This window comes from Mangifera indica, unplaced genomic scaffold (assembly GCF_011075055.1).
Source record: "Mangifera indica cultivar Alphonso unplaced genomic scaffold, CATAS_Mindica_2.1 Un_0003, whole genome shotgun sequence".
Taxonomy (NCBI): Eukaryota; Viridiplantae; Streptophyta; class Magnoliopsida; order Sapindales; family Anacardiaceae; genus Mangifera; species Mangifera indica.
This window is the reverse complement of record NW_025401095.1, coordinates 240,982-256,113: the sequence shown is the minus strand read 5'-3', so window position 1 is coordinate 256,113 and position 15,132 is coordinate 240,982. Positions and strand designations below refer to the sequence as shown.

The 15,132-nt window shown below is 30.1% G+C and overlaps 2 protein-coding genes across 2 annotated transcripts; one reads left to right on the top strand and one right to left on the bottom strand.

Annotated features, from left to right (window-relative positions):
• Positions 1 to 2,291: 2,291 nt before the first annotated feature.
• LOC123205315 (histidinol dehydrogenase, chloroplastic-like) lies at positions 2,292 to 6,886 on the top strand. The gene is made up of 14 exons (XM_044622259.1): positions 2,292 to 2,545; positions 2,647 to 2,768; positions 2,855 to 2,907; positions 3,040 to 3,112; positions 3,240 to 3,341; positions 3,413 to 3,514; positions 3,636 to 3,707; positions 3,810 to 3,872; positions 3,998 to 4,039; positions 4,382 to 4,441; positions 4,575 to 4,685; positions 5,320 to 5,490; positions 5,958 to 6,048; positions 6,437 to 6,886. The coding sequence occupies exons 1-14, from the start codon at positions 2,431 to 2,433 to the stop codon at positions 6,718 to 6,720; spliced, it is 1,461 nt and encodes a 486-aa protein (XP_044478194.1). The 5' UTR covers positions 2,292 to 2,430; the 3' UTR covers positions 6,721 to 6,886.
• Positions 6,887 to 10,329: 3,443 nt separating this feature from the next.
• LOC123205335 (WAT1-related protein At5g13670-like) lies at positions 10,330 to 11,881 on the bottom strand. Its single transcript, XM_044622286.1, has 4 exons — positions 11,766 to 11,881; positions 11,098 to 11,341; positions 10,612 to 10,760; positions 10,330 to 10,528 (listed from the first exon to the last, which is right to left on the bottom strand). Exons 1-4 carry the CDS (start codon positions 11,879 to 11,881, stop codon positions 10,330 to 10,332), a joined length of 708 nt encoding a protein of 235 aa, XP_044478221.1.
• Between the last annotated feature and the right edge of the window lie 3,251 nt (positions 11,882 to 15,132).

Sequence of the window (15,132 nt, the reverse complement as noted above, 5' to 3'; positions counted from 1 at the left end):
AGATAGTCACTGGTGAAAGGAGAAAGAAAACCTAGGGATTTAGGGGTGAAATAGTAACTTTTCAAAACTTGAAGACTTCGGGTGGAAGAATTGTGAGTTTTTTAAATCTAAAAAATAAAATGTGATAAAACTTTAATTTTTTAAATTTTTTAACGATTTTACTTCTAATTTTAATTGAGATTTTTAACAGAAATTTTATTGTAAGTATTTAGGTTTTTGAAATTCTATAGGTGTTTATTTGTCTTTGTATTAAAACTTAAGTGAAAAATAGTCCTTTGGCCTCATTTTTTATAAACAAATAAAATTTGAATCAATTTAAATATTTGAGTCAGCTTAAAGTGAATTTTAACTTAAACTATCTTTTAGTCAGGTGTAAGCTTTAGTTTGCCTATCTTGAGTTAAACTTTTAGATTCAATTTTGATTTAGCATCATCCGGCTTCAGTCTTGATTAAATCTAATCCTATGTTACCATTAATACATTATTGTTCATTAAAATTGAAGATATTAAATAACATTTTTTTCACTAAAATATAATAATTTATTTGAAAGTTTTACATATATAAAAAATGTTACAAAAGATAACAAATTAATAAATATCATTAACAAAAATAAAGAGTAATAATATATGTATAAATAATAGATAAATAAATTGATATGTTATGTTATGATTAAATAATTTGGTTATTTATTTTATTTTTAATTTAATATATACCTCGATCTATTTGTATTCATTAGTATAAATTGTTTTTACACAAAATATTTTGCTCATAAAAAATTTCAACGGCTCGCAACTGAACAACTTAGATGTTGCAAAAGGATGAAATAACATTGAACAAAAAATGAAAGGACAAACATATAATCTTTTGAAGAAATGAGAAAACCTCTTCAAATATAATTATATATATAATAAATGTGCCTATAAATTTAAATTAAAAATTCAAATATAATTATAATAAATGAGGGAAATAATCGAGATAACATCAGAGTGGATAAACATCGAATATCTTAATTTTTGTTCCTATAGAGAAAACCTTTATTTATCTTTATTCTATCTTCTCTATCGCAAAAATTCGTTATATTTTTTCTTTCTTATCCCCATTAAAAAAAAAATGAAATACTTGTTAGATATTAAGATATCTTTAAAAGTAATTTTGATATATAAGAATTTAAGAAATATGTAGAAGAAAAGACAAAACTTGGAAAAAATGGGCAAGAAAGGGTGTAGGTTGAGGATAATTCCTGTCAACAATTATCGGGATTTTATTTATTCCTATCTCTATCCCTATCCCCAACTTTGTTTTTATATGAGAAACCTCTTCGGGGTCGTTTGGTTATAGTTTTTGAAGATTATCTTGATAATCTATCTTTTATTTCCTTATTTGGTTTGTTAGTAATAAAAAATTATAGTAGTTTTCTATTACCAATGCTGATGTGGTAGGTAACGTAATCTTGATTTTATTATAATTATATTATTATTTATTAATTTTTTGAGACAAAAATAAATTTATTTTTAATTAATATGACAAATAATATAAAAATATTTAAAAATAATTATATTTAATGACATTTATGTAAAATAATTTATTAGTAATCTTTTATTATCTTTAACCAAACACAATAATTATTTATACCTATCAAAATTTATCAAACATAATAATCATTTATACTCAACAATCTTCTAAGTACTTTATCTTCAAGGTAATCTTTCTATTTTGATAATAAAATATTATCCAAACCAAACTCTCTCTTTTTATTTTAGGAGGAACAAACTAAAGTTCTAATTTTTCATACTGAATTTTCATACAAAGAAATATGATTTTTATAATAATAATAAAAAAGATTTATCCTGTAAAAATAACTTCTATAATGTCCTCTTTACTAATTTTTATTATGGATAAAATTATAACTATAATAAAAATAATAGAAGGGATCTAATAAGATAATTTTTTCTATTATAATCTCTTTAATTTTTAAAAGCCATCACACATGGAGGTGTGAAATAATCAAACTGACCTAACCTTTCATAGAATAGCACGATCCATACTAGTACAACCCGTAATTATTCGGGTCGTACTAGGATTCGTTGGCTAGGTAAGCGGTGACGGACCACACCAAATAGCAACGCGACCCAACCCCTCCCATGGACCACTCCTACAGTCTAAAAAACTCACTGACATCTTTTACATGAGACAGAATACCACATCCGGGCCCATTATTGAAACAGATGGGCCGTGGGGTACTTAAAAATGTGCTGTTGTGTATTTGACATACAGCTAAAAACAAAACAAAGTCTTCTTCTTCCTTTTCCCTCCCCTTCAAAATCAGAGCCGTCAGTTGAGAGCGTAAGCTTCGTCTTCCTCTTCTCGCATAATAAGATAAAAAATCATTTAATTATTTAAATAATTTGAGTTGAAGGTTGACTGTGACTGATGATGGACACTCAGCTTCTCTGCTTTAACCGCACCACCATTTTTCTTAAACCTTTGCGGAAATCTCGTCTTCCATTCTTCGTTGCGCGTAGAAACTCACTATTCTCTCCTTCAGGTACTTCATTTTATTCGGAAGTGCTTTTGTGTGAACCAATTGTGAACTGCTTCACTATGAACTCCAATCAATATTGTTGTTGCTCTGTATTGTTGCCACAGGGTTAAATTGTACTAGAATAAGGTGTTCGATGAAGTCTTATAGATTGTCAGAGCTTACTAATGCCGACGTGGAAAATTTGAAGGCTCGACCTCGTATTGATTTCTTGTCTATTTTCAGCACGGTTAGTTTTCATTTTGTTTCTCAAGGCCTTTTCTAAAGAGTCTGTGCATCAAGTATTTGAAAAATGATATATTTATTTTGTATTAGGTCCAACCGATTGTTTCTGATGTTCGGAATAGAGGAGACGCTTCAGTGAAAGAGTCAGTGCTTCTTTTATTCCTTTCATAATCTTCTGTTTTATTCCTTGTTTTGAGTTGTTTTTCCTGAAGGCTTGTGGAATTAGATCTGTATTGTTATAATTAGGAATCTCTGCTTATATATTCTTATTGCAGTTACACTGAGAGGTTTGACAAAGTGAAACTTGACAAAATTGTTGAAAATGTCTCTGAGCTTCCTGACCCAAAGGTACTCTATTTAATTGTGTTTATTCAAGAGAAATAGTTATTTTAAGCTTCTTGTTGATATCTTAACTATGATTTTTTTAAAAAAAACTTTTAGTACTACTCTTACCCAAACCACTGTTGTCTTATAGCTTGACCCTGCTATTCAAGAAGCATTTGATGTGGCATACGACAACATATATGCTTTTCATCTTGCTCAGAAATCAGCTGAGCAAAGTGTGGAGAATATGAAAGTAAGTCAACATTATTGCCTGCTTCTTTTTCTGCTTTATACATGAACGTTGAAGTATTCCAAATTTGTCAGGGTGTTAAATGCAAAAGGGTGGCAAGGAGCATTGGTTCCGTTGGTCTTTATGTACCAGGAGGAACTGCTGTTTTACCATCAACTGCTTTGATGCTTTCAGTGGTAAGTTATTCTAGTGTATAGTATGAATTAATTGTCCTAGTTTACTGACTACATTATCAACTTTAATTGTTCGTTGAAGTTGGCTGGATTTAATTAACATTGGACTTATTATGTTTGCCAGCCTGCTCAAATTGCTGGGTGTAAAACTATTGTTCTGGCGACTCCACCAAGTCAGGATGGCAGCATTTGTAAGGTATTTCACTGGTTGAATAATGATTTGGAAAGATTGCTCTTTTTCCTGTTAGATTTCTATGGAGAGATCACTTACTGTGAGCTATTCAATGTTTTATTGCAGGAGGTACTATACTGTGCCAAGAAAGCTGGTGTGACTCACATCCTTAAAGCTGGAGGAGCACAGGTTTGTATGCATAAAGCAATCCTCATATGTCGTTGTGTAGTAAGGAGTATTTTCTTTTCAATGTCAGCTTCCTATTTAGGTTTAAAATATATGCTTTATATAATTTAACAATTTTTGCTTAACAGGCCATATCTGCTATGGCTTGGGGGACACAATCTTGCCCAAAGGTATGAATTTTCTGAAAATTTATTTCTTTGTGTAATTTAATTCTGATATGTATTCTCATTTCTTTTGTCAGTTGCTTAAAATATTTATCTCAATTTGAGTATACTTGTGTTTTTTAGGTGAATTGATTGATAGTTTATGAATGCAAGACATTGATAGATAATACAATCCATGTTTTTTGCATTTTCATTATTCTGAATGTATGAATTTCTTTGTTAAAGAGATGTTTAACATAAAATTCACTGCTTTAAGTTTTTGTAGTTCAAATACAGATTTAAAAAAAATAGTTATTGAAAATTGTGTTATTTTTGATACAAAAAATGTTCCTCTTCATCAATTTGCAGGTTGAGAAGATTTTTGGGCCTGGAAATCAGTATGTCACAGCAGCAAAAATGATTCTCCAAGTATGTATTCTTTTCCTTGACTTAAGATTAGCTTATTTTCCATTCTTATAAAGGTAAAATGAGAGATAAATGTGCAGATTTGTCTCTCTGGTCATTTTGATTTGGTTTATTCATGTTTGCATCTGCTCAACAGAACAGTGAAGCAATGATTTCAATTGACATGCCTGCTGGTCCTTCAGAAGTTTTAGTCATTGCAGACAAATATGCTAATCCTGTTCATATAGCTGCAGATTTGCTTTCTCAGGTAGTTGATTGCAAATTGTAACATCCAAAATAAAGAATTATGTTTTTTGAAGTTGGTATTCCTACTTTAAATATAAAGTTGCCCACAACTGGGATTTTTCATTCATATCCTGTTTCCTTTTGGGTGGGGTGTGACAAAAACTACTTTTTGTGATTTTAGATATTCCTGTTGTATATTGAGAGGTTGAACTTTACCACGTGACTATAGTTTTGCTTCTATTATTCTGTTAATTGTTAACATGGTATTATTTGAGTTATATGAAATTTTAATTGGATGAGTTGTCCTTTGTTTGGACATTTACCAAGTATGTGTTCGATTTTAGATCTTATGTATCAGTATGAGCAGAAATGAACCACTTCAATAACCCATAGTTATGATTTTTTTTTTCAATTATCAAGTAATAGAGTGTCTGGATTAACTGATAAGTTTCCTGTTAAAGTACATCTTGCATCAGAGGCCAATCTCAAACAATCTTTTGTCATTATTTGAACTCAGTATATTTCTTGCTTTGTTTACATTTGATGTCCTGAAACAGAAAATCAATTTCTTTCACGTGAATGAATGAATGAATTTGGTACGATTCATGCTAGTTTTTTCTGCTTAATCAAACCTACTGCCTTCAATTTGTGATTAGGCTGAGCATGGGCCAGACAGTCAAGTTGTTCTTGTAATTGCTGGGGATGCAGTTGATCTAAAAGCTATCGAAGAGGAAATCAGAAAGCAGTGTCAAGACCTTCCAAGAGGAGAGTTTGCTTCAAAAGCTCTCAGCCACAGTTACACAGTGTTTGCTCGTGATATGATGGAGGTTAACTCTCTTATTTCTTTCTTGGCTTTCTTAATTCCAAACCTGAATGAATTTATTTTTACTGTTTTGTTAGTACTTTTAACTTCTATGATATGATTACAGGTCATGCACCTAATATTTACCTTTCCAGATTTTCACTCTAGCTAGCCTCTCCAATTTTAATTTCTTAGCAAGTCCACAAATTTTTGGGCTTTTCAGTTATACTCATGCAGTGTTTTTGAGGATCTGTGATGGAAGCCTTAGTTACAATAATAAAAACTGTTTTAAATTTGTGCTTGGAAAATCTTGAAATCATAATGACTTTCAGAATTTAAATGAAAGATGTGATATCGATTTTATTTTTTCTTCATCTTTTTGGTATATATGCATGTCTCTTGTATTACTTTTTGTCTTCAAGTTTACATTTCATTGTATTAGAAGTCTTGACTATTGCTTTGTGAAACTAATTTCATTATTGGTTGATTTAGGCAGTCTCTTTTTCAAATATGTATGCACCTGAGCATCTGATAGTTAATGTTAAAGATGCCGAACAATGGGAATGCTTCATTGAGAATGCAGGTATTATTCTAGAATGTTTCTCTTCTTGTTCTCTGAAGTGTTCTACCTTGATAATTTTCTTTATGTTTGTGTATTTTGATATCCCCTGGCTTTAGAGGTGCAAGTCATAGCCTATCAATTTAGTAAATAAATTGAATTCTTGGTATGTTTTATTCTGGTTGATCCATAGGTAAACTTCGTATTGCTTTGTGATTGGTTACCATAAAGGCCAATTAAAGCGAAAGTACACCATTGATGGGAAAAGTACCCGAAATAGGTTGACAATTAAATACATATCTAGCTTAACTAAATTTGTGATTACTTGAGGGGTTAACAAGAAATGCTTAGTTTGATGACCATTTTGTCTCAAGGCAAGATGGATTGAAACTGTATTTGATTGTTATTGCAGGTTCTGTGTTCTTAGGGCCATGGACACCTGAAAGTGTGGGAGATTATGCAAGCGGGACAAACCATGTACTTCCAACTTATGGATATGCACGAATGTATGGTGGGGTGTCTCTTGATTCCTTCCTTAAGTACATGACAGTACAATCCTTGACAGAGGAAGGTCTGAAAAAGCTTGGTCCATACGTTGCAACCATGGCAGAAGTGGAAGGCTTGGAAGCCCACAAGAGAGCGGTAACTCTTAGATTACAAGACATTGAAGCCAGGCAAGTTGCCAGTGTAAGTTAGGCTCCTTTTGTTTGTGTCTGTTTTCTGATTTTTTTCCAAAACAGCCTCTCATGTTTTGTCACTTGTATGCAAAATTTATGTTTGGAATTTTGTACATTGTAACATGATATAGATCTCAAAATCTCAATGTCTGATCAATAAAATCTTTTAGAGCCGATTTAGCCCACTCTTATTTGCATGATTTTCTAGCTACTTTTATCTATGAATGTTTTAAGAAACATAAAAAAATTACTTTTTAAGATTTATCTGTTTGAAACATTGCATTAAAATCCACACCGATTAAATCGGATTGGGTTAAAGGCTTTAACCAATGATTTGAAAATTGGATTAGACTAGTCGGTTCAATCGGTTGAATCAAGAATCGATTTCAAATCTGATCCGATTAATATAAAAAAATGATTTTGTTATTGACTTGATCGGGTTTGATTGGATGAACGGGTCAAAATCGGGTTTGATTGAGTTTGACTTTTGAATTTTTTAAATTTTAATTGTTTTTGAGTAATATGATTATTTTTTATTAGATTGGATAAATTTCCAAAAGTTTATAAGAAAAAATAAGTTCAAGAATAAAATAAAAAGAAAAAAAAGTACCTCATATCTATTGAAATGTGTTATATAGACGATAATTTATAAAATTATGTTTTTTTTTTGTATTATGGGATTGAGACTTTTTTTATTTTAATCATTTCATTGAAATCAAATGAATAATTGTTATTCTTTAAAAAAAAAAAAAGTTCTAATCTCTATAGGTGTGGGTATTTTGATTGATTTTATTTTTTATAAATTTTTAAGCAAAATTTATTCATCATAATTTGATAATAAGTTGAATCGGTTAAATTGGTTAAACCATGATATCAGTATCTTATGATATATATTACAGTATCTTATAATATATATTACATATCTTATAATATGATATGTTATAAATAAAAAAATGATATATAATATAACAATAAAACTATGTGTTCCCACTTTGGGTACACAAATGTGTACACATTTATATATGTCATCATGTGATTGGATGATTTTGAATTAAAAATAAAACAATAACCAATCATATGATGACACATATGAGTGTGTATACATTTGTGTACCTAAAGTGGGTACACATAGTATTGCTCATAATATAATATGTGTTAAATTAATATGATACAATGAATATATCATATGATATAATATATATCTTATGATATGATAAATATTATTGATATGAATCGATATATTTTTTTATAGAAAAAATAAAGTTGTCGTAGGGATATATATGATAAATTTTAAATTTTTAAGGGTGTTTAATATTTTTTTTAAAAATGATGATATGTAAATTAGAATTTATTATATAATACAATACGATATTCGAGATGCAATACAAAAAATTTAATTTTTGATATATAATACTATACATAATTTGATTACAACGGTTTTAGCATGACTCAATTGCTATGTCAAACTGAACAATAGGGTTAAACCCAATAGTGTGAGAGGATTAGAACTTGAGTTTTGCATTTGGAAAGACAGAGATATTAGTGAGTTGAAAATATTAATTATTAAATATGATTTAATAAATAAATAAATTTTTTATAAAATATTATCTAATAAATAATTTTATTAAATATATCATCAACACTTCTCCTTGAGAAATCTCTTCAATTAACATCCTTGAATGTCATGTATTTTGAAATTTTAATTAATTTCTTAATACCTCAAACATATTTTATTATATTGTCGCTCATTTTAAAATAGTATTTTATATTTTATATTGTATTCTCAATTTGAAAATAGATTTTTGCATCACTATTAATTTTACATAGCAAAATTGCACATTCATGTTGACGCATCTGAGAAAGCTTTTCACTCCCACATCAAATTAATTAATTAATTAATTAATAATATTTTTGCATGTGGATATTTATGTTTTTCTTAATTTGAAATTGTTAGAAAATAATTAAACATGTCAGGATCCGAATTCTGTGAAAATTGTAAATACAAGTTTCACGTACCCGTTTCTGTTTTGGATGAAGAGTCTTCGAATTCTACGTGAGGTGTTGACGTTAGTTTGTTTCCACGACGCCATTTATCCACGTACTAATTTTCATTTGGGAGACTAATTTACTGTGCATTGGTTTTGGCAGAAGAGAAGAGTTATCTGTAAAAATGGCATTCTTTCATCATTTCTCATCTTCTCATCACTTCTACTTTGGAAGGCAGTTAGAACTTTATATAAAAGTCTAACAGCCAATAATAACCATCAACAACCGCTAATAACTGCCTTTTGACAGTTAATCAAATTGGGTTAGGTCGACCCGTCATGGGTAGACCCGGATCCAATAGAAATAAATAGGTTTTGTTACCAGTATCATCAATATATTAACATGATATTTATAAAAGCTTAAAAAAAATAATATGAATATAAAATAAATATACATATTATTATTATTATTATTATTATTATTCTATTGACGGCGAGATAAAATTAACATGATATTTATAAAAGCTTAAAAAAAAAAAATGAATATAAAATAAGTATACATATTATTATTATTATTCTATTGACGGCGAGATAAAATTAAAATAGGGTTGGAGTTTTACAACCTTATTTATAGTCTCTACTTCAATTGAACGATCATTGCTAATATATTTTATATTAATTGTCATTGCTATTAATAATAATAGCTCATTAATTGAACGGTCATTTGCTAATATAATAGTCATTGCTATTAATAATGATAGCTCATTAATTAAACGGTCATTACAAATATAATAGCCAATCTGATAGCTCATTAACAATGATAGCTCAATCTGAATAATCAATCTCGGCATTTTGTACAGCGACTTTGACTATTTAGGAAACCCCATTAATGAACCTTTTCACTCCATTTTCCAGATTACAGTGAACTGACCCAAGAATGATCATTCAATTGAAGTGCAGGGTATAAATAAGGTTGTAAAACAAGAAGTGTAAATATTATTTCTTTTAAAACTTAATAAAAGTAAGTGAATATTTTTCCCTTATCTTGTTTCGAACATTATCATATTCATGTTCGTATATTTGAAAATATATTAACCCCAATAATTTTTAATATAGCATTTATATTCCTAATTTATTGTGTTATATTCAGTTTTTAAAAATGCAGTCAAATTGATTTTGATTATTCTTAAGTTCACCATGACCTTAAGAGTTTGGCAGTGATATAAAATCTTGCTTAACACATTGTCATCTATGGTTGCCCAATTATATGTTGCCTGTCCGTTCGATTTTGATTTTTGTTCTACGTCTGTATACCTGATACTGTTCATCAATGGTTTGATTTGTTTTACCTTTTTTTCCCCCTTACTTTCCTTTTAATTTATTAATTTTTTCTTGACAAATCTATGTTTATTTGATTTTTTTTTCGGAAAATTTCACCATCTTCATCAACTTACCTTTCAATTTTTTATTTATCTTTATAAAATAAATCATTAAAAAAAAATTATTGATGAGATTTGCAATAAATAAGTTTACATATAACTATGAGAAAAGCCCTTTACGAAAGGGTTTGATTTTACATTATTAATTTATAAGGGATTAATTTGTTATTTAAACTCTTACTACGTCATACAAGAGCCACGGGTTCACTCATCAACAATCACATTGGACTGGCTTGGACTCTCTATATCACCATTGATTACAGCCGTTTGTGGACCATTTTGTGCAGCAGCGGCGACGGCGTCGTCGTCTTGAATGTTTTGTGAATTTGAATGACGTTGGTCTTTGCTTTTACCCCATAACACCATGCACAGTCCAATGATAATCACAGCTGCTCCAAGAACCCTAATCACAGTAACAATAAAAAAGTTGATTAATTTTGTTTTCACATTTTCTCTTCAATTTGATTTTGCATATATGATGCATACCTTCCTAGGAAGAGTCTCTCAGCTAGAAAAAATGAGCTGAAAATTGTGACGAGAACCATGCCCAGAGGATTAAAAGACGTTACAAAAACTGGTCCTCTTTTCTTCATTAACCAGCCCATTATGAGATAGGTTGAGCAGGACATCATTCCCTGGATATATCATAATATTAGAATAGCAATGGTAATTAAGTAAAATATTATGATATTTTGTTTTTGTTGAGGAGTTGAGTGTTTATTCTTACACCATAAATCACGGCTAAAAGTTTAGCATCTGGGTTGAAGATTGACCAGATTTTTGTGTTTCCTCTTTCGACTAGGAAGGCCAGTATGATGCCTTCGATGGAGCCTAAAATGCATACCAAAGCTGCGAGACTGAGCACTGAAGGGTAGGATCTTAATATATGTGCCTGCGCAGATTGGAATTATTTTAATTTATTTTTAGCTGAAATCGACCATGGAAAATATGTAGGTTGGAACATTTTCTTACTTGCAAAATGATGAAACAAGACCAGCAAAACAAACCAACTACGATCAGTCCGGCACCCTTCATTAGATCTGTATGTTCTACATCAGTTGCTGATTTCTTGAAAATTATGTTTATTCCATTCTTCCATGGCAAATCCAGGAGATTTCCCTTTACAAATGTCATTATAATTCCGCCCCCAATGGCCACTAGGGTTCCCACTATCTTTGCCTGGCCATGTAGCTTCCTAAGTTTCACAATTTCAAGCCTGCAAAAGAGTTAAAGCAAGGATTGAGAAATCATCACAAACATTTACAAGGATTGAGAATAGTGATTTACCTGAAAATCCAAGCCATTATAAATGTCGTGGCAGGAAGAATATTGCTCATAGAAACATTAAATGTTGCAGTAGTATATTTCATCCCAGTATAGGAGAAATTTTGGCTAAGCACTGGTCTGTAGAGATATATATAATTGAATATTACTCAATCTCTTGTGTTGTTGATTCTGGTAAAAGAAAATGATGTAGGTGGATGAGTAAAATTCTTACTCAAACAAACTAAGCAATACGATCTTAGAAAAGGTGGAGAGCGTCATCATCGGCCGGGTGTTCCTTGGAAAATAATATATATGAATAACATTGTAAATTTTGATTAGAATTCATTAAGCGAGAAAATTAGAGATAAAGATACCTTTCCATGACAATAGCAAAAGGACAAACGAGGATTGCAGCAACGACCATACGGAGTGCGACCAGAACATGTGGGCTCAGACCATTGTCCAGAGCATGGTTTACAATGATCGCCATGGTTGCAAGGTTAAATTGCTGAAAAATCATAGCCAAGTATGGCAGTGATTTCTTGAAAAAATTCATCTCTATATAAATCTTTGTACATATGGCTTGCAGTTTTAATTTATAGAGTAGAAGAAGGTGTTGTCTGATGCCACTTAGTCAAAATTTGACTGCTTAGACACATGGTCGGGCACAAGCACAAGTTACCATTTTATTTTTTTTCGCCCACTCACACAAAATTCTCTCTCGACAAAAAAAGGGCTTAACTTAACTTAACTTAACCCAAAAAAAAAAAAAAACTAGAGTAGAAGAAGGTGTTGTCTGATGCCACTTAGTCAAAATTTGACTGCTTAGACACATGGTCGGGCAAAAGCACAAGTTACCATTTTATTTTTTTTCGCCCACTCACACAAAATTCTCTCTCGGCAAAAAAAGGGCTTAACTTAACTTAACTTAACCCAAAAAAAAAAAAAAAAAACTCTATGGCTTTGTCTCTTTTATCAATATTCTTCCACTTCAATGCAAATTTGAGGGTTAGGTAAAAGTTCACAATCATCCGCTCAATGGCTACAGAAATACAAAAATTGTAGTTATATAAGTTCATAGTTTATTTTATCGTAAATTTAAAGTATTAATTCAAATTAATTCAAGTTTAGTTTAATTTAAAAATAAATAAAATTTTTTTAGCTCAGACGGTATGAATTCAAATCAAATTAATTCAGAGTAAGCTGGATATACTTGAACTAATTTTTGAGAGATCTCCATCATCCACCCATCCTTCCTTTTGTCATAAAAAGCAATATAAAAAACATAAAATTTATAAAGCAAATTCAAATCATAAACTGAGTGATGAATTCAAATTAAATTAATTCAAACTGAGTGATGTTCATTTTTTCCATTTAACCTCTCTTTTTTCTTAGATTTTCTATCAACCTCTTTTCCTTTCATAATTTAGTTTTATTTTTTCCCTATAATTAGAATATCTTGGTCTCCCATCAATATATCTTAGGAATCAAAATGTTCATCCTCATATTAAGGTAAAATTCAAATCTTGATTTGATCCTTTTCTATGTTTGCATGGTACATTACATGATGATGACTTGAGAGTGAGTCTCCTTTTTTCAATGTCCTCATTCACCTTTTCTATCCAACCTTCCTCTTCCCTTTGAATTTTCTATTGAGCTCTTTTCCTTCTATAATTTAGACTTATTTTTTTCTCTATGATTGGAATTTCTTGGTCTCTTATCATTTTATCCAACCTCTCTCTTCCCTTGAATTTTCTATTGAGCTCTTTTCCTTCTATAATTTAGACTTATTTTTTCTCTATGATTGGAATTTCTTGGTCTCTTATCATTCTATCCAATCTCCCTCTTCCCTTGAATTTTCTATTGAGCTCTTTTCCTTCAATAATTTTGGCTTATTTTTTCTCTATGATTGAAATTTTTATGCACATCCCTAAATCTTAAAAAACCGAAAAATAATTAATTAGCCTGGCAAGTTGAGATTATAAGTTAGGGTCCTGTTGTTTGTATTTGTTTTCTGATTGTTTTGAAAGCAGCCTCTCATGGTTTCTCACTTTTATGCGAAATTTTTGTTATTGCTATTAGCATTAGGAATGTTGTTTGTTGTGACATGATAGAGATCTCAACATCTCAATGCCTGATCAATAAAATCTTTTAGAGTCGAGTTGGGTTAGCCTAGCGTTGGTAGAACTTTCCCTATGTTCTTGACAGTTTGGTATCTTACCCTTATTCACACGATTTTATGGGTACTTTCTCTATTAATATTTTAGAAAACATCCAAAAATTACTCTTTAAGATTTAAACCATTGTTTTAAAATTTCAACCAGTTGGTTTAGGGTTTTAGCATAATTCAGTCGCTTTATAAATCTAATAAACCAATTATCGGGAATGAAAGGAGAATTTGGGTTTTGCATTTATCAGGGCGTAGGATATAAATACCACTGAATTGTTAAATATTATTTGATAAATAAACATTTATTATATATAAAAATTTTAATAATTTTATACTAAAGTCATCGGTTAAACAAATCAACCCAAAAATTACCCTTTAATCAAATCTAAGTCTAAAAACATCAATCCTACATAAAATTTTATAGGAATTGCTATATGACAGATGACCAGATTGAAAACATCCAAATGGGCTATAGAGTTTTGTCATTCAAAAGTAAAGCTAAAATATGGGTTGAAGAAATTTACAGGATGAATTTCTTATCTCTGATAAAATAATATAGCAATGGAAAGCAACAGGGGGGTGAGGAGGATCTATCCAGTTTCCCACTGACCCAATTTTTCTATATAATAGATGACCAGAGTTTTGTCTTTCAAAAGTAAAGCTAATATATGGGTTGAATAATCTTCTAGGATGAATTGCTAATCTCTCATAAAATTATAAAACGATGGAAAGCAACAGTAGGGGAGGGCCAGTTGCCCACTGACCCATTTTTCTTTCTCTTTGCATAAGTAGACAAAGTATCCATGACTTTCCCTTCCTAAATTAAAGGCCAAGCTTATTCCCACATGAGGCATATTAAAATTTCAAACACTCATCTTCTAATTTTTTAAAACATAAAAAACCTACCTATAAACTAAAATCTATTAAATTTTTTAGTTAAAGTCAAAGGTAAAATTACTATTTAATAATAATATTTAAAATTTATATTATTTTACCCTTTTAATTTAAAAATAAAGCTAAAATATGGGTTGAAGAAATTTACAGGATGAATTTCTTATCTCTGGATAAAATTATATAGCGATGGAAAGCAACAGGGGGGTGAGAAGGATCTATCCAGTTGGCCACTGACCCAATTTTGCTACATGATAGATGACCAGAGTTTTGTCTTTCAAAAGTTAGCTAATATATGGGTTGAAGAATCTTCTAGGATGAATTCTAATCTCTCATAAAATAGAACGATGGAAAGCGACAGGAGGGGTGACCCAATTTTCTCTCTCTTTGCATAAGTAGACCAAGTATCCATGACTTTCCCTTATTAAATTAAAGGTCAAGACTTATTCCCACTCAAGATATAGAAAAATCTCAAACTCTCACTTTATAATTTTTAAAAATTTAAATACCCACCTATGAACTAAAATCCATTAAATTTTTTAGTTAAGGTTAGAGGTAAAATTGTTATTTAATAATAATACTTAAAGTTTTTATCATTTTACCTCTTTAATTTAAAAAACTAGTAATTTTTTTAAAAATTAAGTTTTAAAAAGTGATATTTTTCCTCTACCAAGGATTTC

Bases quoted from the DNA above. Each gene is read 5' to 3' on its own strand.
- LOC123205315 (XM_044622259.1), top strand. From the start codon at position 2,431: ATGATGGACACTCAGCTTCTCTGCTTTAACCGCACCACCATTTTTCTT. The intron at 3,113-3,239 runs GTACTCTATTTA...GTTGTCTTATAG, and splicing joins CTGAGCTTCCTGACCCAAAG to CTTGACCCTGCTATTCAAGA. The intron at 3,873-3,997 runs GTTTGTATGCAT...TTTGCTTAACAG, and splicing joins TTAAAGCTGGAGGAGCACAG to GCCATATCTGCTATGGCTTG.
- LOC123205335 (XM_044622286.1), bottom strand. From the start codon at position 11,881: ATGGCGATCATTGTAAACCATGCTCTGGACAATGGTCTGAGCCCACAT. The intron at 11,342-11,765 runs GTATCTTTATCT...ACTCTTTTGCAG, and splicing joins TTTGCTATTGTCATGGAAAG to GCTTGAAATTGTGAAACTTA. The intron at 10,529-10,611 runs GTATGCATCATA...TACTGTGATTAG, and splicing joins GAGAGACTCTTCCTAGGAAG to GGTTCTTGGAGCAGCTGTGA.